The following is a 24,584-nucleotide window of genomic DNA, read 5'->3' as shown; positions in this document are numbered from 1 at the left end:
AAATATGATTAGTTTTGAGCCCTTTACGTAAAGGTGTAATTATTTCTGGGCATGTTGGATCCGCATCATGTCAACGACGACTGGAGGAGGAAAGGACGACACAGGGAAGTTTCAATTTCTTTGATTAAGGATCATTGAATTCGAAATATACTTACCTAGGTACGTAAATCTAGGTACTATTGCTGTAGTATCAGCGAAGCCATGGGATTCTTCTATAATTGTTGTAGTCTAGCTTGTATCTACTATCAAGGTTTAGCTTATAGAAGCTCTTCTTATGACACCTTTTAAACTCAGGGTATAGTTTAGTGTTGGATGATTGCGAAACGGTTGGCAACGATGTTATTGTCGAAATAGATATTGGTACATTTATTATAATGCCTCCATTGCCCAACACCATAGATAGGTACGAATGCTTCAAGAAAGGGATAATGCGATACGTTCTAAAGATTCTTAAGGAGCTATTCCACGCCAATCAATAGCTCTTTTTCTTCAATTCCCTACTTGTCCTTGACTATTTGCATCCTAACTCGTCAGCCGGCGAATTTTTTAGGATATTCGAATCATTCAAAACGATATGGATCCACCTCATAAAGTAGCTGGCCGTTTCGATGATAAATTACTCGTGGCGTTGGATAGTCCGCGGATCTTTTGTATTGTGCCCTACCGTCGACACAGTGTTAGCTACACCAATAACACAATGCACCGCGAGAGTACTCACGTGGGTTAACTTTGCTTTAGACTTGATGTTATATACATTATGACGCATCTGGCGCTTTGTAAGTCCCGCTGAAATATAATAATGGGAAAAAGTACTTCTAGTTCAAACTCCCCCTTCCCGACATCGCTGGTCAATATATCGTTCAGTTCTCCGGGGTTGGGGATATATTTAGAGGGAATAAATATATGGATATCGAAGCCCGTCGTGTCCATTACTCTGCATGCAGTCGCCTTGGTAGTTATCGCCATTAGAATCAATGTGGGGAAAGGTCATATAATGACTGGCGAGTTATAACTGCAACAATCCAAACAAAAAGGTGAAGATTGGTATAAAACGGAAGAGTTCGTAATGACTCGTAGTACCCATCTTCACCCAGGAGATTGGACGGGTTTATGAATTATCCTGGTTGTCACTTAGTAGGTACTTACCTAGGTTGGTAAGTACCTGGTTTGGGGGCAGGTCAGTCGATTTTGTCGGACTTTTCCACACGATGTCAATTTCCATTCGGTGTGTCGAATATTAATTATAGTTCCCTAAAAGGCGAATGGTTTCAAATGACGCCCATACTGACACAGCCTTAACCTTGAGGTCAGCCCCCTTTCCTTCCACACCCTCACTGAAAGTCCTAGAATTTCTAAAATAGTACCTCATGTGTCAGATGTAAGAGATTTATTACACTTTTGGGTAAGATAGAATTAATGGGATGCGACTGGAATGTTTGCATTAAGCAAATATTGAATGCATTAGCCGCAAAGGGGCTGGCTGAGCGGACATGCACTTACAAAGAGGAGGCAAATAATTGCGACCGGCATTAGAGTCAGCATGGTCAGCTTTCTTCGGCTTTTTGTACATCTACTTTATTCACCGGTCGATTTTGTAAGGGTGGGGTTACATCTTTGGGCGGAGGGTTGGCTTGGGATGTTCAAGTGTTTCTTTTAATAACGACCATCCTACAAGTCGTTCCCTAAAACGAGTCAGCCTCGGCACCTGTCGACAAGGATAAAGTGATATTTTGGTCGTTGAACTTTAAAATCAAATAAAAGGAATAAAAGTAACTAGTCCTGAATGTATTAATCCGTAGTATAGGTAGAAGTAGGTGGCTAAAGACGGATTAAGTATTTATTTACCTACCTACCTATGTAGGTAGTAATCATTTATGCATGTTAAGGTACCTATGTAGGTGCTGCACACCATATCCCATTGGTTGGCACAAGACTACAACTTCAGCGGATTTTGTAACTGTAATGCGGACGGTCGCTGGAGTCTACTGGGACCCTCAAAATCTTAATTCTAGTTGGCTAGATTCGCTTCACAATTGCTTGAAGAGCCTCAGTGTTTACTGGGCTGTCCCACCAAGCAACTATCACCATGTACACTACCCGTTTTGTGAAGAATATAGTCTTGTGCCAACTAAGGAGATATAGTGTAGCGTTATTTGGTAGACCTTAACAGTTAAACGTACCAAGTTACCTACTACCTAGGTACCTTAGGTAGGCATGCTCTGACTTGGGTGATATATTTCGAACCTAAGGCTGAGAGTGGCTAAGTAGTACGTAGGGGCGACGTACATACTTCGACCTGGTATGCCATTCCTCACAACCTCTTCTTCAATTGGCAAACTCCTGCACCGCCTAAGTGACCCGCATGATCTGTTTCAATTCCCCAAATAGCTAAAAGTGAGGTAAGATGGCTAAGGCGGAAAATCCTTTTCTTCTGCCTGGCAGTTCAATTCCGACCACTTTCTATCTGGAGAAATATTACGGCACGGCTGAAAAGTACGACGTGTAGCACGGGAAATGGGCGTTGACATACTCCATGTGCCTACTAAGTAGGTATCAGCCTGTTTAAGCCTACTTCTATCTCTACGAATAGCCGTAAAAATGAGATCTAGTCTGCATGGTGGCTGCATTATCTTGATTAGAAAGTAGGAGAAAAACTAGCATAGAGCTAATAACACGTAGTCGCTTGTTGCCCGATATAGCTGTCAAGTAATCTTTAAGCGCGCTCTGACCGAAAATTGAAAGGCTCTGAGTGCTTTACAAGATATAAGTTTCTCCTTAAAACACAAGAAGGTGGTTGGATTTGGGGGATATTGTATAATAAAGGTACTACATTAAATATACCTTGTTCCTGCCTATGGATTACTTCAAAATTTCCTTTTAATTATCACGCAAAACTGATCGCATCACTAAGCCTTTCAAATTTTGCAATATACTGACTCCAAAAGAATGGAACATGAGCGAGCAAAAGGTAAGTTTAACAGATAAACAATCCATTACTATTGTAGTGACCTTAGGAAGCATTCGCCTTTCTTAGGATACTTTCAAGACCAAAATAGACTGACCGAACTCTTTGCAGGCGCCAAAACAGACACGCCCACCGTCTTTAAGCGAAGCAACGTCATGGAGGGATCAGATTCATCAAAATTCAGAGCTGATTATGAATGGATCTCAAAAACCGTTAAATGAGTGCTCTGATGGATTTCTAGAGTATGAAGAATATAATTCCTCGAGGTTATCTGAAGCCTGCCATAGCAGTTCCTGCCATGACCATGGTGACAGTGCGCACCTTGAAGAGGCGACGGCCTACCCTCATAGGGACGCGTATGCGATCCAGAACAGAGATGAAGCGCTGACAGAGATTGGATCGGGTGTGAATACCTCCTTAGAGGAAAATTTGCGCAGAGCAATCAAGCATCCTAGAGAGGATGACAGAGGATTCATCCCAATCAATGACTTTGATGAGATCCTCACTCGGGAAAGTGTCCGACTGGAACTCCAATCCTGCTTGGAGAAACTGTCTCCAGAGAAGGATCTAGAGACCTGGATCAGTCAAGTCTGGGATATATCAGAATGCACTGACAATGATCCAAAACGGAAGATAGCTACAACTCGAAGGAAGATGTTTGCTGTATTAGTTCTTCTCAAGGTTCCGGAGAAGATCCAACTGTTCATAAATGAAGGATTTTGGGATAAAGATCTCCCATTTGTGAGGTCTGTTGACCAGAAATGGACGAGCCAGGCCAACGGACATCAGTGCAAGGCCCGCATCGTCGAATGCCTGAATAACCTAAAGGATTGGAAAAATCACGAGGTGGATAGTTTCTTTAACTATCAGTGGCTTGTGTTGGCCCCAATATTTAACATGGCTGACGAAAAAGTCATGTTTTATCACCTTCATAGGTCTATCACCTTACCCTTTGAGAGCGAAGACAGTGGCGTCGACAATGAAGACGATGACTTCCTTGGCGGTGGATACAGTGACGTAACGCGCGTCTCGATCCACCCCGCACACTATAATACAGGTATGTCAAGGCAAGAAAAGGTATGCTTAAGTTTCTCAAAGTTCACCTTATATATTTCTGTACTGAGTCAATTCAATAGGAAGTCTTTGCAATTAAAAAGTTGCGCTCAAAGAACAAGAAGCAATTTGATTCCGAAGTTGAATCCTTGAAAAGATTCAGTAACGGCAACCATCCACATTTAATAAAGCTTCTTGCTACATATCGCCATGGCCAAGATTATCATCTGATATTCCCCTGGGCCGAGGGGAATCTCGTAGACTTTTGGAAGAGGCACCCAAAGCCGTATCGAACTTACACGTGTATCCTCTGGCTTGCAGCCCAATGCAGGGGGATTGCAGAGGGTTTGAGGATGATTCATGATGGAGACTTTGGGGATTCCTCGCTGAGTCTCAATGACGTCAAAAAGGGCAGACATGGCGATATAAAGCCAGAGAACATACTTTGGTTCAAGAACTCTACTAGCACGGACACAACAGAGACCGACGTACTGAAGATTTCCGACTTTGGGTTGACACGCTGGCACAGAGACATATCAAACAATAAGAAATATGCGAATGGGTTGCCTGTCTCTCCAACTTATCGGGCCCCGGAAAATCATCTAGGCCATCCAGTCTCTCAGCCCTGGGACATTTGGACCCTAGCATGCCTTTATCTACTTTTTCTGACTTGGTATCTTTGTGGGTGGGAGGAGGGTGTTGATGAATTTTCAAAGCAGCGGACTGCTCAAAGTTCCTCTTATATTCCTGAAGACAACTTCTTTAACTTGGGCCAAAAAGGGACAGGATCGGAATATGGAGCCAGCCTTAAGGATTGTGTTGTTGCTGTGAGTTCCAAATTACCTAATATTATTCTTCACAATGAACTTACCACATTTTCCTCAGTGGATCAACAAACTCCACACGACTGAAGGATGCTCCTTGTTTATCCACGAGTTTTTAGATCTCATATCTGATGATATGCTTCGTATTAGATACGATAAGCGGCATAATTGTGGAGATATATTAGACAGGCTAGACAACATGTACAAAAAATGCGAAGTCGAAAAATCCTATTGTTTCGAAAGCGCCCACGACCAACCGAGAAAACGGAGAACGAATGACTCTGATCGCCAGGATCCCTGGGATACATCAATAATTAAACTCCCTGAGAGTATCTCCGAGCAAAACGACAGAATATATGGCTGTGAAAAGGGAAATGACGAGCGAGGAGACGAAATCGGTCGAATCAAAGCCGATTCGTATATTAATAGCTGGGAACATAATCAGAACGTCTGGCGGAGAACTGACTACGACCATTCGAGCCCTTCAGCATCCCTGGAACCCAACTCACAACTGACCGAGAGCCCAGTGTCGAGATATCCGGCTCCTTGCCCTTCTCCAGTAGGTAGCTCTCTTGTTGTGAGTCGGTTAAAGAACACAGAGTTCTCGAGAAATCAGAAGCAGGATATCCCGGAAGAGGATTTCGAAGGGTGCGGGGTTACGCCATCCAACACAGGTTCTATCAACATTGTAAATGCAAGTTCACATACAACAATCAACGGCAGTGAGAGCCCTGTCAGAACAAACCCGCAAGACGGGAGCATATCATTTTATCCCCAGACACCAAAGCGCATGGCTTCTAGTCATGATACTGAGGTCGAAGACGATTTGGGATCAGGACGATCACTTCAACAAAACGAAGTAATTCAATTACATACGCCAACAATCTTGAAGCCTGAAGATAACCGGCGGGATGACGAGGAGAATTTTGAGAGGTGGCCTAATTCAAAATCCAAGCGGCTGTTTAAAAGGTTGAAACACTTATTCTGCTTCTAGTGGGAGCACATTGGCCCCGAAAACAGATATCGGGATGGAGTTCTATGATGGAATGCCATGAATCCCCCTGTTTGTTCCTTCGGGTCTTCGATATTTCTGTTCTTCTTATGATATATACACATGTCCCTTCTAAACTAGCATAATAGACGGTAGGCAGTGAGAGCCTTGCGGTATTAAATGATAGAATATGATAAACTTTGAAGATATTTACAGACGTGCTTTATCAGGTATTGTTCTAGGTGAGGCTGTGCATAGCACATATCGTGAAACCACACAATGTAACCTTATATCAAAGTGAAGAGGTTGTAATAGGTGCCTATATAAGATATTTCTTACTTGCATAGGTGGCTTGCATATGCTAACCAGAGAGCAGTGCTATCCATGATATAAATCTTGATCACATTTATATCGTATCAGCCTAAAGTTGCATCTTCAGTCTGTAAGGCTTTCGGGCTTTACGAGGTACCTTGACACAAACCCGATGAGAGAATTACGGATCTAGGCTTCTATGGCTTGAGAACGTGGAAGAGGCAACTTAGTGTGCCTGAATCTATCTTTCCATTGATGCCTGTATTGGCTCTATAATGGTTCTCGTCCTACTCTAAGCAATAATAAAGCCCTCTTATGATCCGCGGCCTATGTCTCTAGCTCCCGCAACCGGAAGGGGCTTGTCCTGCCTTAATATTATATTTAAACACAGTCGACATTGCCGCAAGTCTAATCTCAACCTTTAGCAAAAGACATCGAAAAGAGTTTCTAATTAAATTGATTGATCGCTGACATCCCGCCTAAACGATGGCATCCAATGCACCATCCATTCATATTTCCCCGCCAGATAGCAAGATAAACTGCAAGACGGCTTCTCAGCAAACAAGTTTCGCTTCTTCTGATGCAGACCTTGATTCATACAACTCTCTCAGCAGTCTCCTAATTGCTAAACTAAACAGACACCCGGAAGAAGATCATTTTCTTACCTTACATTGCCTACAAGTCTTACTTTCGAAGCCAAGGGTTCAAAGATATATCGTGGAACTTCATGATAAAGCTCGCTCATCAGGCTATGAACCTATATTTTCAGACATGGATTATTACATAGGAAAAATCTGCGATGCCACACAGCCCATGACGTTCATTCGGGTCTTTGCAATCCTAATTCTTGCCGACAAAGAAATGACTATTTTTGAGTTTGTCGACAATGGTATATGCGACCAGGAACTACCAGTGACTGGTGGTCGAAGTCTTGCCCCATTGTCACAATCGTTTGATTGTATTAAGACGTGGGGTCGTCTACAGCAAGAAGCATTTGACAAGTGGCTTTGGAGGATCGATGTGCCCTTCTTGACAGACGGACAAGACATAATAAAATTCCATCGTCGTGCTGTGCTACCATTCATTACTCGATCTACAGAACAGTCGAATGGCCTGGAGGATTCGGACTATTCAAGAGTTGAGCCTTATATGCCAGGAACTGGAGGGTACGGAGAAGTCTCTATTGTGGAGATACATCCGAAATGTCACAACTTTCAATGTAGACCGGGATTGGTAAGTAACAACCTCTTGCTGGGGCAATAACTTTGTAGCTTACATGTATACAGCAGTTACATAGACCAGAGGGTCCATTTGCGCTCAAGAAGCTCCATCCTACAAGGAATCGAGATATTGAAAAAGATTTCATGAACGAAGTCAAAATGCTTAGGACGTTTAATGGCAACGTTCATCCACACATCGTGACCGTCCTAATGGCATTCAAGCACGGGGATCGTTGCTGTTTTCTTTTCCCGTGGGCCGACTGCGATCTTTTGACGTATTTCGAAACAAAAACCATGCCAGATATGAATATCACAAACTTCCATTGGGTTGCCGAACAGACTCTCAATATCACGGAGGCTGTCCACCACATTCACTTCCCTCCTGGGGTGGATAGCCTAAGTCCAGATATGAAACTTTATGGCCGACACGGTGACATAAAGGCAGAGAACATACTCGTTTTCAATGAGAAGAATAATCCGCTTCTTGTCCTTTCAGACTTCGGACTTGGTTCCATGCACCATGACTGGAGCAAGTCGATGGTTCCGAATCGGCAAATCCAAGCAACCCCGGGGTTTCGGCCACCCGAATGTGATATGGAAAATGGCCACATCAGCAGGGCATTTGATGTTTGGACTCTAGGATGTGTCTTCCTTGACATACTGATATGGCTTCTCGGCGGCGAGACTCTGAGACGTAGTTTCGAGTCAGATCGAATGGCGGCGAGTCACCCCCAGGGACTCCAAACTCCTACCTATTTCGAGGTCATACAGACTGATAATGGAAGATTTGGATTCATCATAAAGGAGCAAGTCAATAAGGTTTGGATTGTCCTTTTCCTAGGATTTACTACACTTGGAAACCTACTAATCGATTGAAGTGGTTTGCCGAGCTACACCGCCATGATCGCTGCACTGACTTTGTCCACGAATTTCTGGAGTTGATCCAACAGAGAATGTTGATCGTTGAGACCCAAAGTGAAAAGAGGGCAAGGACTCATGACCTAGTTGCTAGTTTGAAAACCCTTCGTGACAAGGCGCTACGTGACGAACGCTATTGCCTTGGTGCTAATCCCTATGACCGGCCTAGCAATGTTCCTACGATAGCTGAAGGAATGCTAAGCGAGCACGCTAAGCGTCATATCACGGCGTCTCATGCCATTCCTAGGACAGTCAGTGGTCCTACACAGCTAGCGGAACAAACATTTGAGGAAGGGGATGTGCTTATAAGAGATCTGAGAGATCGGAGAGATCGGAGAATCTAAGATGGGAAGGTCATATATCATTTCGTCAATGCAATAAGCTGTGCAATGTACCTATCCATCCATCAATTTCACGCTTTGTGCAATATGGTCCAAGTATGAAACGAGAAGTCGCAATGCTTCACACTCTACCTATATAACTCATCACGTTTACATAGGGGCCTAATCCCCAGTATCGACGTCCTTGAAATTTGCAGGAGCCTAAACAAGGAGTAGGTTTAGAATCCTGTCTTTCATTTTATTGCACTATCTCTCGTAGTGGTCGGTTTCGAGTGCTGACTGTACATCCTCGGTTTCCGTCTGGTATCCAACATTAGCTTCTGCCGTACAGTTTCTTTTCTCTACCTAGATTGTCTCGTACTGGTGTCAAGGCTCGCGGTATCGTGCAATGGAACCGTCCTCGTTCAAACTATAGAAGGGATGTAGTCAGATTCGGCATCTTGAAGAGGAGCTGAATACTATTGTATGGTTTGTGAACGCACCCGTATCTGAATTGTTCCTGTTGGAAATATCTTTCTCAATTGTCCGTATAGCGATACTTCGTCGGTATATCTCGCCCGGAAAACCGATACGGCGGCCATGGTTTGGAATTAAGCCGAAGTTCAAGGTAGTACGCGGCGCACAATAGCGATATGCACAAAGTTTCGGTCAAGACAAGGTTGAGTTAGGAATTGGACTTTGGATGGCGGTCAGAGTCAGACGTCGCTGCCGAAGAAGCAAATTTGATTCTGCCTTATAATATGCCTTGTAGGTACCTAGCCTATCGGTTGGTACTTGTACTTCCTGAGTACATTATCCGATAATCGGCTACATGTAACCTTGAAGTAACCTTGCATACACTGCCATTAAATGATTGGGTGATAATGCCACATTAGGCAGTAATTCGATACCACGAGAAAGAAAAAGAACATGAAAATTATGAACTTTAATTAATTTGACTGTCCTTGTCCTTAGTATTAACAAAGTAATTGGAGCCACGATGTTGGTATCACTTAGGGTAGCGCGCTAGTGGTGTGGGTTGGGGTAGATTAGGATAATCTACCCCAAGTGGCACGGGCCACATGAATTGTGGCTCGTTGGTCAGGACCACGTGGTGTAGTCCAGTTTGAGTCCGTTTGTTAAGGCTCAAGTAGCGCCAAGGCGCTAGACCTAAAACCGTTATACTAAGCTTAATTGAGTAATTCTAGCCTTGCTGCTTTATAGATTCGAACTTCACTCCTACAACTTTTGGAATGGGATCAGGCAAAGAACTTACGCCTCAACTAAGGTCTCGTATTTGTGAGTTATATGCTACAGGTTACGGCCCAGCCGCTATTAGTCGAATCTATCCCGAAATACCACTTTCTACAATCAAACCAACCCTTGCACGCGAAAAACTACGCGAAGACAACGAGACCAGGCCGCGCCAGGGGCGAAAAAGGAAGATCACGGAAGAAGATCGAGACCACGTATACGATATCGTGAATCATATAAACCCTCATATTGTATTACGGAAAGAATTCCGAGCTATGGGCAGGTGCTTGCGCCACACAAGCTGCGGCTTGTCCGTAGGGACCAATTGAAATAATGTTTAATGTCAACAATAGGTCGCATGATATTGAATTTTTTAACTGGAATATTATTCAATATAAAACGACCAATACAGATCTTTTATTAAGCCGTACCATTAAATTATTCCACGTAAATATAATAAATATATAAACCATCAAAATAAAAGCTTTGAGTGTTAAAATTGAAAGATCATTAAGAACCTTCAAGTTGAAAATCGTCGGACTTCAATACTAATAGGGTTGTAAACTTACCTACTTTTTCGAAATTCCTTGCTGCAAGCAATATCGGTTAAGGGAAGTGGGCTGTGTCCTGCACTGCCCACCATATACCAATAAAAAATTTTTCATCAACCGTCGGACATCAAAAGTACACCTACACATTCCTTTCGAAGCCTAAATTTTGGAGAGAAGAAAATGGATTGGGCGCATGACAATATTGGCATAAGTGAAAAGGACATGGAAAAGGTTTTCAAATACCGGCCCAACAACATGTGTACCGTGGTGAGATTAGGGAAACCAGATACAGTAATTCCGTGTTGAATACCCTAATACTTTTGATTATATACTAAAACAAGGCCGTAGGGGGTTCAAGTATATCCATTTGCAACAAATCAACAGTTGGAGAAATGGATGGACACGGTATACTTAATCAGCGATGGTTGACCGAAGGTATCTTATATGCTAATATGGAGCAGGAATTCCTCCCACCTAGCGAGATGAGGCCAGGGCTTGTGCTTGTGTGAGTATAAGAGAATAAAGTTGACAAGATATGGTGCTAACTTCTTACAGGCTTGCAAGTAGAATCTGTAAAGAGAAAGAACCGGATGCATGCTACGGGAACGATCGAAAGGGGATTGAGAAGAACATCTCGACGCCTAATTCGCAGATAACTCTGGATTTTGCCATCAAGAATGGCTACAGTTCAAATACTCAAAAGGAGTTTCTACCAAGCCAAGGTGGAAGTCGCAAAGCTAGCATTCTGCCGTTCTCGCGCAAAACGTTCGAATCGATATCGCAAAAACTCTGCATACACGGTTCGATAGCACGAGTTATAAATCGGTCCGATGTACCTACTTTCACTCGAACGCAATTATATATGACACTGCCTAGTAATGGGCTTAGTCTTGCATACGGTAAGTTACTATCGGGCTGCACATAGCACTCAATAACTCACAAGAAATCAACTTAGTATACAATTGTCGGACGTCAAATGCATGGGATCTGGATCTCGCTCTGACTGTCACTCATTTCCCGCGCTTCAATTCGACATACGCTGTTCTATTTGGTAGTTCTATTTCGACTGAAAAAGAAGTTATCAGACGACTGAAGTACTCGGGCGTAGAAGCTAGCTACCCTATGTTACTCCCTGGGATATTTGCTGAACTTGAAAGAGACCGGCACTTCATGATATTTGAGAAGCACATGAACAACATCGAAGAGGAAATATCGGAACTCGATTACCAACCATCTGCGGAGCAGCAAATAAAGGCCACTAACGACGAGAGCCGCAGAAAGACCAAGAAATCACAGTGGCTCGACACACTGTATTTGAAGAATGGCCTAATCTCGTGGAACGCGCAGTTATCCAAAATGGCTAGTCACACTGACGAGCTCAGAAATATTCTAATTAAACCGAATGAAGGTGAAGATTGGATCAAAGAAGACGTAGAATGCGAACTGCAGAGGCGCAATATGAGGAGTATAGGAGACAAAGTTAACGATCGTCTGTTAATTATCATAGAAGAATACGAGGAGAAAATTCGAGAGTGTACTATGCGAATCGATGGGATGATGGTAGCTACACAATGGGTTCGACTAGACCCCCTTTCCCCAACTCCCGCTGAATTCGATGATTTCGCTAACATGTAGGTTGATAGTCCCATGGGGAAACAAATGTTGAAATAGCCCTGGCAACAGGGCGGGATTCGAGATATATGCGATCTATCGCTGTAGTAACCATGGTCTATCTTCCAGGCACGTTTTGTAGTGTAAGTACTCAGCTATTCTTTGACCTCGACCCCTTGGGTTTCTACGGAAAATAAGCCAATAATCACTAAAACAAGGCTAATCATTTGCAACAGAGCATATTTTCTACGCAATTATTCAACTGGTTTCCTGGTAAGGGTGATCTTGTCGTCTCACCTTATCTATGGATTTATGTCTTGGCCGCTGTGATGGCGACCATACTAACCCTTGGAGGATGGTATTGGGTATCATGCCGCAAGAAACGGCGGAAGATCACTTCTGAGGATGATTTGATGGCTGATTAAAACCACTCTTGGGCTAGGAAATGCTTTGAAGGCCTCTTTCAATATCACTAGTTCCCACATGGCGCAGTGGTTAAAGCATCTGGCCGCGCATTAGCGTACGACTACGTGAAGCGAGTGGGTTCGAATCCCGCTGTGGGCTACTTAACCAAGGTCTGACTTCAGGTTTTTTTATCCCGCTTTAGGGCTTGCTGGACGTTGGAGGGTAGATTTGAGACGTTAGAAGAAGGTGGGCCCGGAGTAGGGTTTTTCCTGAATATAGTCGGCTAGCTAGGGCTGGTGCTCATTGGCTAGAGTAATGCTAGAGGCAGGAGTGGAGGGATAAAAATTTCCTTGTGTCAAGCGGAACTCTAGCTCTGCCTATTATCCAGAGGTACTCTAAACGTCCCATGCGTCACCGATACGCGCCGCTATGTGTACTTAGTACTGCTATAGCCCCTGGATGTAACAAATTCATCATCATTATTATTAACATCACTAGTATCAGGAAATGTTTCGTACTGTTTAATGCTGAAAGATACAGTATATGGGACTTAGAGTGTGTTCATTGACTTATCTAACTAACTATTGAGTGATGAGGGAAGTCATGCTTATATACACGTTCCTGCCAAGATGCCATGTACTGTACCTACCTGAAGGTAGTCCCTTGACTTCCTCATTCAACATATAAAAACGAAAGAAAGAGACAGGCTATGTATCAATAAAGGCATGGAGTAAACCCAGAATGAAGACATGAAAAAGATACCTGACACCTTGTTAAAATAGACACAGGTTACGAATATCATTGGTGTATATCAAAAGGTCAAGTTACTAGAAGTAGGTACAGGGCGTAGACTCCCAGCCTCCTAATATTCCAGCATGCTAATACCTCTTCTAGGACATATTAATGGAAATGGCATGGTGTTGGTTATGATTTACCTGGCTACCTAGGTAGGCTTGTTTCAGCATATACCAAGGAACGGGGTAGTATTAGAAAGGTCGATAACATTCGATTATATGCTACTATAAGCAAGGCGTTGCAGATAGAAGCCTTTAACATCCATCCAGTCCAGGTGTATAGGCAGTTAGTCAGTACCTAGGTACGTATGGGAGATATGCTTGATAGTATGCTACGTGGCCATGAATGAGAAACTATTTGTTTACTTAGTTACTGACCTACGTGTGTCATTGTTGTTCAGTTCCAAATTGTGTTTAACATTTTCGCTTGATTTATTACTACCTAGGTACCCAAGTACTTCCTGCTACCTACCTAAGTATTCTCAATACGGTTTTCAGGGGGAACATAAACGTAGGAGTATAATATGATTCGAGATTTGATTGCAGTTCTTCATTACTTCGGATTCAAGTATTATTACCTAATTACTTGGAGTTTTGACTAATATAATAACTGTTTACCCTTAAGAATGAATGTATCGCTCTAGATGAGGTTTGGAGTTTATAACTTATCGCTTGATACTTAGGCTAATGTATAACTGTTGAACAATTAGATTCCTGCTGTCGTTGTAGATGTTTTCCACCTTTTACGTTTGTTTAAGCAACTATCTACTTGACGCATGTTGGTACCTACGCCGCATACCAGTAACTTGGTACCCAATCACATTTGTTTCTTCAACTTCAACTACCTAATTGGTCCTTGGTTCCGCAAAAGGTAATATTTAGATCTAACTACAATAGAACCTTGATATGCATTGGTATTCGATGTATAATGTTGGTCGAAAAACCTCATCTTATGTTAATCCTCTTTTGGTGGCCATTGTGATGGCCGAATTATGCGGGTTTATTACAAATACGCATGTTCTGTTTATAAGACTGCTATTATTCTCTTCTAGAAAACCACTAAGTTAGTAAGACAGGCATTAATAAGATATCGACTAAGATGGCCTGAATTCAGTCACCATCAACGGCGTTAAGTAAGAGGTTTGGAGAATCTCAGTCTCCACCGACGCTATCGTTCGCGATATCTCCGGACTATTATTAATAAGCGATATTACTAGCTGCCGAAAACAATGCTTGGTGGGGGTCTTAACGCCATCGATGACGCTAGTCATCGGGTGCCTACCTTTCCGTTGCGTACCTAGCTTGCTACCTAGTACTTAGTATTCGGCGATAACGTTACTTATTACCTATTGCCTATACTCAAATTCTGTGGATACTTATTTATGGCGTCATCGATGCTATGGCTTCACCATGTCCTCAATTAGTAAAAGTCAATTAGTAAACCGGCAGGCCGGCAGGCTAATTGAATAAAACAGGCAAGGTGCCATTATATGAAACATTCGTACATGCCGAACTGCCTACCAAGGTTCTACATGAAAATTAATAAAAATCGCCGGCTGTCCTCTTCCCCTCATGTCCCGTTTACTTCGTAACTTTTCAACCGTCACTTTAAGAAGCCATCATCAACTACTACACGCAAGAAGAATAGCCACGATGCCTGCCGTCAGATCCGCATATGATCCTAAGGACATGCAGTTCCGCCACCTTGGCCCTACTGGTCTCAAGGTGAGCGTGTTGTCTCTGGGTGGATGGTTGACCTATGGAGGTACCGAGAAAGGCGAAATCGTCAAGAAATGCCTAGAGACGGCTTGGAAGCACGGCATTAACACCTTCGATACGGCAGAGACCTATGCCAATGGAGAGTCCGAGGTTGAGATGGGCCAGGCCTTGAAGGAGCTTGACTGGCCTCGTGACGAGTACGTCCTCACTACCAAAATCTTCTTCGGCACTGGTCGCAAAGAGCCGAACACCCGCGGTCTCAGCAAGAAGCACATTGTAGAAGGCCTCAAGAGCTCGCTCGCGCGTCTGCAGCAACCCTACGTTGACGTAGTGTTCGCCCACCGTCCTGACCCCGCTACACCCATGAAGGAGATCGTGGAGGGATTCACCCAAGTGATCCAAAACCTCAACCTAGCCTACTACTGGGGAACATCCGAGTGGAGCGCAACTCAGATCATGGAAGCTACGCAGATTGCAGAGCGATATAACCTTATCGCCCCGGTGGTCGAGCAACCCCAATACAACGCTTTCCACCGCCAGCGCTTCGAGGTCGAGTACGCCCCGCTGTTTAACCAATTCAAGTATGGTACGACCATCTGGTCCCCGCTCGCCTCCGGGTTCCTGACCGGCAAATACAACAACGGCATTCCAGAAGGCTCGCGATTCGCCAAGCACGGCGACTTTTTCGACAGCACGATTAAGTCGCTGCAGAGCGAGGAGGGTAAGGCGAAGATCGAGAAGGTCAAGAAATTGACGGCGCTTGCCGAGCGCCTTGGCGGATCCACCGCGTCGCTGGCCTTGGCGTGGACCATCAAGAACCCGAACGTCAGCACGGTTATCCTTGGTGCCACGAAGGTCGAGCAGATCGAGGAGAACGTGAAGGCCCTTAAGTTCGTCGAGAAGTTAACGCCGGAGGTGATGGAGGAAATTGAGAAGATCCTTGATAATACTCCTGCGAAGCCCTTCGCGTACGGACGTGAACGGTTATAAGGGGTTTCAGGAGTAGCGGACACGCAAAAATAGACAGCTGCATATCTTGGTAGACAGGGTGAAACCGCATTCGCTGTTAGAAGCATATATATATAACTGACTAGAACAATAAAATAGGGGTTAGTTCTAACACTAAGACACGGGGATAAATATGAAGTATGTCAGCACTTACCAATTAGTTGCTTCAGTAATCCAACATGGATACCTTCCTATGGTATCTCTTAGGTATCAATAACGCCAGAAAACATTTTGTGCCCTCCTTTTCCTTTCTTCTTAGCAAACCCTCTAGACTCTGGAGCCCCAATACCAATGCCAAATCGTTGTCTCGTTTTTCCATCTTCTCGTTCGCTACCATGCTCGTCCCACCATCCCAGGCTAAACCGCCGGGTTCCAAGTAAAGCCTCTAGCTCGCCCTTGGTCATCCACTGCGCATATTCTGGCAGATATTTCCGATTGCAGAACTCGCTGTCGGAAAAAAGAGACATTAGACTGGCAACCGAGAACGGGTTCCGTGGAACCGTGCCTCGGATCTTGGTTAGGAAGAACCCCGAAACCCCTAGCACCGTCATGACAGCGAGTAAGATCTGAAGAACCAGTTTGGATTTGTAGTTGACCCTGAGGCGCGAAACCGTAGTTGAAACTGTACCGGTGAACTTCTGCGTAGATGGGCTTGAGGATTCATTCATCGGGGTTCGGAAAATTGACGAGGTTAAAACTCTGGTCATGTACATTTTGTACATTTTATTGACGGTGTCGGCGAGGAGCTCCGTGTTATTCGGCTCAACCATCGACTCAAGTGAGGGCATGCCGAAACCTCCACAGGCAATATTGAGGCCGAAGGAAACGTTAGCTTGGATCTATTCTATCTGATGGTAACAAAATAGTCCTGTAACTTCGTCTTTGATCTTTTGCGCGTTTTTCCAGTCAAATCTTCCAAACAAGACCGCGACTCCTGGGCAACCGGCTGGATTTGAGGGTTGGGGTAGATTCGGGATATAATCATAAGTGCCGCTCGCCTCCATAAAACCACTATTATTCTCATCCCAAGAGCCCATGTGTAAGTCGTATATGTCTCCGATCCATGATGTATAAGAATCAACCGTGAAAAGTATCTATCTTTACATAGGTACGATCGCCTCCAGGGCCTCCATGGCAGTGTTGAGGAAGAGGATATTTAGCTATAACTTCCACTGACGTGTTATCTTTAAAATTAAATAGGAGTTGAAGGTCGGTGATTGGCTGACAACTTAGTTTTGGTCTTAATAGAGGGACTACCAAGGAATATTGAAAATTGGCCTGGGTTGTTGGATCAGAAACGTTGATAGGCGAGCTGTTAAACTCGGCCTCGAGTGCAGCAAGGTTGGTGATGTCTGGGAATACTGGATCTTCCCAGGTACCCTCAGGGCTGGAGGAATAACTTGGATAAGATTCAATCAAACGTTGTGCGGTCCCTCTGTCGTAAGTACTATTACTCCATGATAGGTTCCAAATGTTGGCAATACGCGGTGAGTCCTGCTGATTTTGGCACGAATGAATCGATCACCCATAGACCCGACACGACAATTGTTAAGGTGCTACCTATTAACCTCGTCTAATTTGATAAAAACGCACCCAAAACCCGGTTTGTGAGTGCGTTGTACATCGCAAATAGTGGCATCATCTGAACCAGATTTGTTAGGATCGATTGTTTTGCCGAGACGCTTTTCGAACGGAAGGCTTGTAGTTGGGGCACTTCCATCAATATTCGAATAATTCCAATTGGTCAGAAGGGTTTCGAGATAAGGCGTCTCATCGAATTTAGTAGTAATCATGACTGGGAAGGTCCCAGACAGCGTAGTAGTTGAAGGGATCAAGAATGTCGTCGATATGACAATGATGGCTTTTAGTATCGTAAATCCAAGTATGGAGGCAACTATGGCCCAGTGTTGATTCTTCAGAGCTCTCCATAAGCTTGTAATCTGTAGAGGTGAGATATAGTCTAGCAATAGTCTTGGATGAAACTGCGGGCCCTCGTCTTATCTCACTCCAAGAGTGACTTAATTTGCACTAATACCTAATTAACCTGTTTCCAAGACAGATGATCATAGCGAGGATAGCTGTTGGGCCGTATGTCCAGGTGTAATGGTTGAATGTGAGGGCCAAGGAAAATCCATTTTCTTGGATGTATGCATCAAAATGATTAGTTACCCAAAATATGTAAAAAGGATAAGAAATCCAATAAAAGTTCTTTCTTGAAGCCAGGATGAAGTCCACAGGGATCGAGAGTCCAAGTCAGGTGTGAATCTTTTGTTGTAATAGAGGTTTGGACCTTGTGGTAAGGAGTAGCATCGTTGATAGAAGTGTTGAGGTTGTTGATTGATCCTCAGCTGTCGAATAAGGGTAACGAGGCTCGTTCATGATGTTATAATTTGTTATATCCTCAATCAAAAATTGGAGGTGGAGTTGCTGTTGAGTCGACGCATAGTCAGTGTTATCCCACTGTTCTGGTATGTTATCTTCGTAACGACGGTGTTTGTCATTTGATACCCCTAACATCACTTTTTGTTAACGGGTGCAATCTATTACCAACAGGCAGGGTGATTATAGAAGCCGGGCATTTAGAGGGAAAGAAATATAATGGATCTACCGAGTTAATGTCCTATTCTTGGAGTCGAGTTGACATTCTTTTATCTATTCTCTCAATCTGCCTAGGAACTAACCGCCACCCCCTTGTTCCTGGAACCAGCCCCTTTTTCCCACCCCCAATGTAACACTATCATCTCCCCAAGCAACACAACGATGCGATTTGTAGGAGTTATCCTCCTATATAACCATTAATTGGAGTATTTATAAGTAAGCACCACAGTTGTTTGGATTGATTCAAATGCGATTAGATTATTCCATTGATATGCACGAGCTATGTTGTTCTTCGCTCGCCCTTCTTACTTACCCCTGGATGCATTCTCAAAAGGGAGGGGTACCTCCCTGCGAGATGTCTATAGCGTACCAGCTAGCCTTATGGCAGCAGCGCCGACTTCACTGTAAATAAAGGCCTTTATAAAACATAGTTGACAGACCCATCTCACGAAAGCTAGTGAGGCTGAGCTAAGAATGACGTTTGATGATATACACACATACAGCCCCTTGTCGACAGTCAAACCTCGTTTTCCAGATCGTTTGAACGATTCTGAATGACAATGGTGTTGTGACGGTATGAAATGGGAGTTGAATCCGTTAGCATGAGGCACAGCAAGAGGAGGAACACGCTACCGTAGATCCAGGCCCACTTACTATGGTCGATTGAACTGCGCGATACTCGATCTACCAACACATTTACCTCTTTCATCGACCCATTTACCGCCCATAGTATAAGATATTGTGGGTTATGATCGTGTCGCGAATACTTGGGAGCGCGCGTGTGTACCTACGTACATAGGTACCTACCTAGTCAGTTTCTTGTTCGCTGAATTCGTCACGTTTTAGCCGATGGTAGAATCAAAAGCTACTTGGACCTCAAAGGTTGCCCGTGCCGCTGAGACTTAGTAACTGGTCCAATGACAAGCGAGGATCCATCACGCCAAGACGGGATTATTGTGGTTTTAGCTGATGTGTACCCGATTATTTGCTGCTCTCTGAAGGCGTGTAACGACTCGTTTTACGAGAACATCAGGCGGTGAGCTTCATCACAGAACGGAGTGAAAGAGAAGCACAACACGAATTGAACCAGCAAACATGTTCATGAATACAGCTCATGGGAGCTTACGTGGAGGTCGTTCCGGACGTGCCGACTCAGACTTTGTTGGGCTTGATACTTTGTTTATAAGTAGATGGTTGAGAATAGTTGATACCGTTTATACGATGTTGTATCTGATTACTTGATTTCATCTCATCCATGCTAATATAGCTACGCTATTATTGGAGACAATTATATCTTCAGACGAGCGAAGCGACAAATTTCTCACGACTTTGTTTCAATTATCAAAAGGAATCGTCAGCTAGTCGCGCAGAGTAAATCGTCATGGAATCTATCTATGACTTCGTAATCGTTGGCGGTGAATATATTCATAATTCATTTGCCATCAGATCTAGAGTTGACATTCTACAGGCGGACCGTCCGGCTGTGCCGTAGCATCCGGTCTAGCGAAGTCTCCCAAGAAGCCATCAGTACTTCTACTGGAAGCAGGAGGCGACAACGACGACCACAATCTTCGTGTCGACGGTCAGCGATGGACGACATCCATCAACAAGGACCTGAATTGGGGATATAAAACGACTCCCCAGGAGTATTGCGGAAATCGGGAGCTAAACCTACCCAGTGGCCGGGGCCTGGGAGGTGGAAGCGCTATCAACTTTGCCAACTATACCATCGGTTGCCGAGATGATTACGATGAATGGGCAAGGATCGTAGGCGACGATACTTTCCGTTGGGAACGCATGCAAACCCGTTTCAAGGACTTGGAGTCGTTCAACGGCGAACCGCCCGCAGGCGTCGGCAAGAAGTATGCTGCCCCTAAACCCACAGACCATGGTACTTCCGGCCCCCTGAAGGTAGGGTATACCAAGGAGTGTGTAGAAGATCTCACAGAGATACTCGACTGCTTCGAGCAGGCCGGTTTTCCGCTGAACCCAGATCACAACTCGGGAAATCCGATCGGGATGTCGGTATCTATCAATTCTTGCCAAAATGGTGTTCGTTCGACTGCGGCAGATTTGATAACGCCGGCCCCGGATAACTTAACAGTCTCCACGCACTCTCCAGTGCAACGAGTGATTATCGAAGGCAAGAAAGCTATCGGGGTGGAATCAAACGGAAAGAAGTGTAAGCGTATTCACCAATACCTGGCAGTGGATTAACTTACAGGTTCGCTAACAAATTTTAGACTTTGCGTCAAAGGAGGTCGTCTTATGTGCTGGCGCCCTACACAGCCCTAGGATTCTCATGCACTCTGGGATCGGACCCGCCAAACAATTAAACGAATACCAAATTCCAATAATACAAGCGAACGAAGCGGTGGGTCAAAATCTGCGAGATCATCTATGCATTCCAATCGTCCACAGCCGGAAGGAACCTGGCGTCTCCAGCGCTTCGTTCTACGGCGATGCGAAAGCAATGGACGCCGCACTAGAGCAGTGGAAGAAAGACGGTACGGGGCCGTGGGCTAAATACGGGGCCCAAGCCGCCATCGGCTTTTTCAAACTTGACGATATCGCCAAGATGAAGGAATTTCAAGATCTTCCCGCCGAGGAACAGAGATTCATGCTCCTAGACACGGTCCCGCACTACGAGATCTTCACTCATTTACCGGCGCATATGTTTTACCCGATCCCCACCATGAACTACCACTGCCTCGCGACCTGGTACTTCAACGGCCAGAGCCGTGGGGAAATCACCTTGCAATCCTCCGACCCCGACGTCCCCTTGAAATACAACCCTAGGTTTCTGGCCTCGCCGTTTGACCGACGGGTGGCGATCGAATCCATGCGCTCCCTCCTCCGCTTCACGGAACACGAAGCCTATGCCAAGAACACCGTCGCGCTCATATCCGGACCCAAATCAGATTCCGACGAGGATATCTTGGAGTATTGGGCCGAGAGGGTCATTTCGAGCTTACACATGACGGGGACGGCTAAGATGGGAAAGCCTGGAGATTCGAATGTGGTTTTGGACAACAACTTTCGCGTCATAGGCATTGAAGGCCTTCGCGTGGCTGACTTGTGTGCTGTCCCCGTTTTGCCAAGCGGTCATGTTCAGGCGACTGCTTACGTTACGGGGGTAACTTGCGCTGAGAAGTTAGCAAAAGAGTACCACCTTGAATGATCGTGCGATGTACAGGTCGATCAGGTGCGCCGCCTCTCCTGTAAATTTTCAATGCAGAGTTTAGAATTGATCGGTACGAAAAAAAGACACTTTAAAATGTTGGATTCCTGATGGCGGGACGTTAAAATCCATAGGCTAGTGGATGGGTCACCAGGGATATGTGGGGCCCTTCACCTTAGGTAAACTTAGCAATGTGGACGGTGCGCACTGTCCTTTAGGTGTATCACCTCGAAAATACAACCACCTTTAGCCTGGATGATTAGAATTCCTCTATAAATTAGGTTTCGCACGTACTGGAGCACTGACGGGAAAAGCACGACTTCAAACAAGCACCATGAGAGAATTAAGTAGGTAGTAGGCACCTAGTAGCTTTCAGACCTTTCTTGCTAATATTCCGCAGAATCACGTGCCAAAGAATGCACATGTGACCTCCCTTACGACAACAGTACTATCAAGACTCCTCTACTCCTTGTAGTGTTCCTTAGTCCGCTGCTCCGCTAGTTCTAGGCATTCGGCCGTCATCGCCGTGTCCCGAGGAATGAGCTTCACTTTGAAGTATCGCGGGATCGCTACAAGCGCGGTCTTGATCGCATTATAATCAACATAGTCGGTGTTCGGGGGCGCTTCATCGCTTGCAACAATCTTGTAGCTAGATATGATGCGCACCAGGGCCGCATAAAGAAGTCTGGAGGCGATGTATTGACCAGAGCATGCACGAGAACCGGTTCCGAAGCTCAAGTGGCCGAGACCGTTCACCTCTCGTTCTTGGGGAGGGTCCAGGCTCTTCAGCCATCGCTCCGGGTTGAATTTTCCTGCGTCGTCTCCGAAGTGATCAACATCTATGTCTAATTAGCAGGGGCGTCAATTGATAGTTGCAGTACGACCTTACCGTGGTTGCCAGCTTGAGCATTAATTAGAATCATTGTCTTGGGTGGGATGATGGCACCATTCCAGTTGACCTCAGTCACGGTCTTCCTCGGCAAACTCATAGCACTGACCGTATAATACCGGCCGGCTTCTTTGATAATTGCGTTGATATAAGGAATCTTTTCTTCCGTATAGCAACTAGTCCAAGCATCACGCATATCGGGATAATGGCGCTTAATGTCCTCGTATGCGCGATCTTGCCATATCTGACCCTCTGGAGTCGCAAGCGATCCAATAGCAGATGTGCAAGTTCCTGGAATAGTTTCGAACCCCCTAATTTACTGATGTTTAGCGAATGATATAGTAAAAGCAAACTCGCGGATTATGGCTGAGTAGGTTGGGCATCTCATTTGGGCTGATTAGGGACTGCTTACCCGGATACTAGCGAAAGGCATATAGAGGAGACTTCAACGCCAGTAAGTTTCGTTTCCTCGTCCTTCAGGATAGCAGCTGCGATGCAAGGCTTGTCAGTGCCTTCTTTGATCATGTCTCGGACCTTGTCCAGAAGAAGATTCAAATAAGCATCCCGTCTATCACGAAGCTCTTTACTTCGGGCGTTCTTCTCGTTATTCGGCACGTATCGTAGTATCGGAACGTAGTCTTGATAATTCTCAGATGCACTGCGCAGAAGTGAAATAGCGGAGCCAACGTGAAGAATCTCGCGTAATAATTCGTCATAAACCGCGTCCATGCGAATTCCATAGCAAAGCGTGAGAGTCGTGTTGAGAGCATATCTTTGGATGTAAGGACGAATGTCGAGTTCAATCTCGCCATTGCGACTATCCTTTTTCAAATCCCGAAGAATGCAATAGCTCTCCAAATCAAACATGGGGTGGTAATTGCGCAGTGCCGGTCTCCCAAGTGCAGTCCCTGCGGCTTTTCGCTTCCTCTTGCAAGAATCGTCCCAAGGGGAAGAGCCAATGGTAAAACCTTGAGTGCTGCTGATGACACCATGGAATGTGTACAGTTTTGGTCTGTCGATCACCGCGTTCTGGTTTCCAAGAAGCATTTTCTTGCAGTCTTCAAAAGAATTTACTACCACGGCTCGCGTGTTCCCCAAGGCGATCTGGTAGACCGAATGATTGTACTGTCGCCACCACTTCTCACAAACAGTGGCATGATCTTCCCCGAGTTTGAGTAGATGTCCAAATATCGGGACTGCGCCAGGAATCTCAGGGAGGCCTTTTATGTGAGGAATATCAGTGGCAAACATAGCCTACTTCTGTCAATTCATTTCCCAAACTATAGTAACAGCGTTGTGTCTCACCTGATAGATAATTATTGTGAAAAGAACCACGGCTACGGCGACTAGGGTCGACAAGGTGGTAGGAGAGCCTTTGAGGCTCTCCAGCCATAGGAAATCAACTATCGTCTTAGTTTGAGATGACATGATGACCCTGTCTGATTCAAAAAGGAGGTTGTCAATAGGGGTAGGTCAACTTGAATCGTATGTAGGCAACTGAAGTGGCTACTATATGAACGCAGACCTAAGCGGAGATCTCCTGTTTTCCATATTTCGCCCGAGTGCAGCCGTCGTTCTCCGCGATAGAGGATTGCTACATCAGTTCGGTAGTCCCGAAACGACTGTCGGACATACCGCCAAAGTAAATGTGGGGATAGACTAGCCCAACCAATAGCTTCACACGAGAACACAGTATCTAAATGACTTACAGTATAGAATAGGTAATGGAAAAATGGAAGTCGTTGTAGTCCATTTGCAATATCTTATCTCTTATTGGTACTTTCTTTCGCGGCCTTACTGCAGATATCTTAAATCATTCTTTGCACCTTCCAAGGTTACTACCCCTATTTGGAAACTCTCAACTCTTAGGGATACGGTAGAAAAACCCGTGCTTCTCGCCACAGCTACCTAGGTAGGTAGCTTAGCGGGACTCATAACTGCTGTCATGCGACTTATGCTAAAAATTATTAC

General features: G+C 44.8%; 8 protein-coding genes and 1 pseudogene across 9 annotated transcripts; 6 read left to right on the top strand and 3 right to left on the bottom strand.

Moving 5' to 3' along the window:
* Positions 1–243: 243 nt before the first annotated feature.
* F4807DRAFT_407140 (uncharacterized protein) lies at positions 244–1,539 on the bottom strand. Its single transcript, XM_047996354.1, has 3 exons — positions 814–1,539; positions 719–766; positions 244–660 (listed from the first exon to the last, which is right to left on the bottom strand). The coding sequence occupies exons 1-3, from the start codon at positions 964–966 to the stop codon at positions 586–588; spliced, it is 276 nt and encodes a 91-aa protein (XP_047858751.1). The 5' UTR covers positions 967–1,539; the 3' UTR covers positions 244–585.
* A 1,414-nt stretch (positions 1,540–2,953) lies between these two features.
* Positions 2,954–5,836, top strand: F4807DRAFT_468159 (kinase-like protein; the record flags this gene model as incomplete). Its single annotated transcript, XM_048002578.1, has 4 exons — positions 2,954–2,968; positions 3,077–4,042; positions 4,102–4,845; positions 4,904–5,836. The coding sequence occupies 4 exons, from the start codon at positions 2,954–2,956 to the stop codon at positions 5,834–5,836; spliced, it is 2,658 nt and encodes an 885-aa protein (XP_047858750.1).
* Positions 5,837–6,862: 1,026 nt separating this feature from the next.
* F4807DRAFT_468157 (kinase-like domain-containing protein) lies at positions 6,863–8,627 on the top strand (the record flags this gene model as incomplete). Its single annotated transcript, XM_048002577.1, has 3 exons — positions 6,863–7,378; positions 7,432–8,184; positions 8,244–8,627. Exons 1-3 carry the CDS (start codon positions 6,917–6,919, stop codon positions 8,625–8,627), a joined length of 1,599 nt encoding a protein of 532 aa, XP_047858749.1. The 5' UTR covers positions 6,863–6,916.
* Positions 8,628–10,381: 1,754 nt separating this feature from the next.
* F4807DRAFT_407124 (uncharacterized protein) lies at positions 10,382–12,577 on the top strand (the record flags this gene model as incomplete). Its single annotated transcript, XM_047996353.1, has 7 exons — positions 10,382–10,699; positions 10,757–10,813; positions 10,870–10,913; positions 10,964–11,307; positions 11,364–11,983; positions 12,052–12,162; positions 12,256–12,577. Coding segments are annotated over exons 1-7 (1,472 nt in total), but the record flags the coding sequence as incomplete, so codon positions are not given.
* Positions 12,497–12,583, top strand: F4807DRAFT_t19 (annotated as a pseudogene). Its single transcript has one exon. The product of its transcript is annotated as a tRNA-OTHER (tRNA).
* A 1,968-nt stretch (positions 12,584–14,551) lies between these two features.
* Positions 14,552–16,098, top strand: F4807DRAFT_407120 (Aldo/keto reductase). Its single transcript, XM_047996352.1, has one exon. It carries the CDS (start codon positions 14,791–14,793, stop codon positions 15,925–15,927), a length of 1,137 nt encoding a protein of 378 aa, XP_047858747.1. The 5' UTR covers positions 14,552–14,790; the 3' UTR covers positions 15,928–16,098.
* A 50-nt stretch (positions 16,099–16,148) lies between these two features.
* F4807DRAFT_468154 (uncharacterized protein) lies at positions 16,149–16,733 on the bottom strand (the record flags this gene model as incomplete). The annotated part of the gene is made up of 1 exon (XM_048002576.1): positions 16,149–16,733. One exon carries the CDS (start codon positions 16,731–16,733, stop codon positions 16,149–16,151), a length of 585 nt encoding a protein of 194 aa, XP_047858746.1.
* A 3,022-nt stretch (positions 16,734–19,755) lies between these two features.
* Positions 19,756–21,817, top strand: F4807DRAFT_118359 (GMC oxidoreductase). Its single transcript, XM_047992862.1, has 3 exons — positions 19,756–19,958; positions 20,012–20,725; positions 20,787–21,817. The coding sequence occupies exons 1-3, from the start codon at positions 19,925–19,927 to the stop codon at positions 21,722–21,724; spliced, it is 1,686 nt and encodes a 561-aa protein (XP_047858745.1). The 5' UTR covers positions 19,756–19,924; the 3' UTR covers positions 21,725–21,817.
* Positions 21,818–21,972: 155 nt separating this feature from the next.
* Positions 21,973–24,169, bottom strand: F4807DRAFT_118336 (cytochrome P450). The gene is made up of 4 exons (XM_047992861.1): positions 23,919–24,169; positions 23,026–23,867; positions 22,614–22,924; positions 21,973–22,563 (listed from the first exon to the last, which is right to left on the bottom strand). The coding sequence occupies exons 1-4, from the start codon at positions 24,039–24,041 to the stop codon at positions 22,187–22,189; spliced, it is 1,653 nt and encodes a 550-aa protein (XP_047858744.1). The 5' UTR covers positions 24,042–24,169; the 3' UTR covers positions 21,973–22,186.
* Positions 24,170–24,584: the final 415 nt, after the last annotated feature.

The sequence above is a fragment of the Annulohypoxylon truncatum genome (genome assembly GCF_022578515.1).
Source record: "Annulohypoxylon truncatum strain CBS 140777 unplaced genomic scaffold F4807scaffold_2, whole genome shotgun sequence".
In the NCBI taxonomy this organism is placed as follows: domain Eukaryota; kingdom Fungi; phylum Ascomycota; class Sordariomycetes; order Xylariales; family Hypoxylaceae; genus Annulohypoxylon; species Annulohypoxylon truncatum.
This window is presented reverse-complemented; position numbering and strand designations above follow the sequence as displayed.

Coding starts and splice junctions, on each gene's coding strand:
- F4807DRAFT_407140 (XM_047996354.1), bottom strand. CDS start 966: ATGGCGATAACTACCAAGGCGACTGCATGCAGAGTAATGGACACGACG. Junction 767..813: donor AGGGGGAGTTTGAACTAGAA/GTACTTTTTCCC, acceptor ACAAAGCGCCAG/ATGCGTCATAATGTATATAA. Junction 661..718: donor CTAAAGCAAAGTTAACCCAC/GTGAGTACTCTC, acceptor TGTCGACGGTAG/GGCACAATACAAAAGATCCG.
- F4807DRAFT_407120 (XM_047996352.1), top strand. CDS start 14,791: ATGTCCCGTTTACTTCGTAACTTTTCAACCGTCACTTTAAGAAGCCAT.
- F4807DRAFT_118359 (XM_047992862.1), top strand. CDS start 19,925: ATGGAATCTATCTATGACTTCGTAATCGTTGGCG. Junction 19,959..20,011: donor TGACTTCGTAATCGTTGGCG/GTGAATATATTC, acceptor GACATTCTACAG/GCGGACCGTCCGGCTGTGCC. Junction 20,726..20,786: donor GGAATCAAACGGAAAGAAGT/GTAAGCGTATTC, acceptor AACAAATTTTAG/ACTTTGCGTCAAAGGAGGTC.
- F4807DRAFT_118336 (XM_047992861.1), bottom strand. CDS start 24,041: ATGTCATCTCAAACTAAGACGATAGTTGATTTCCTATGGCTGGAGAGC. Junction 22,925..23,025: donor TGCCTTTCGCTAGTATCCGG/GTAAGCAGTCCC, acceptor TCAGTAAATTAG/GGGGTTCGAAACTATTCCAG. Junction 22,564..22,613: donor TGCTCAAGCTGGCAACCACG/GTAAGGTCGTAC, acceptor AATTAGACATAG/ATGTTGATCACTTCGGAGAC.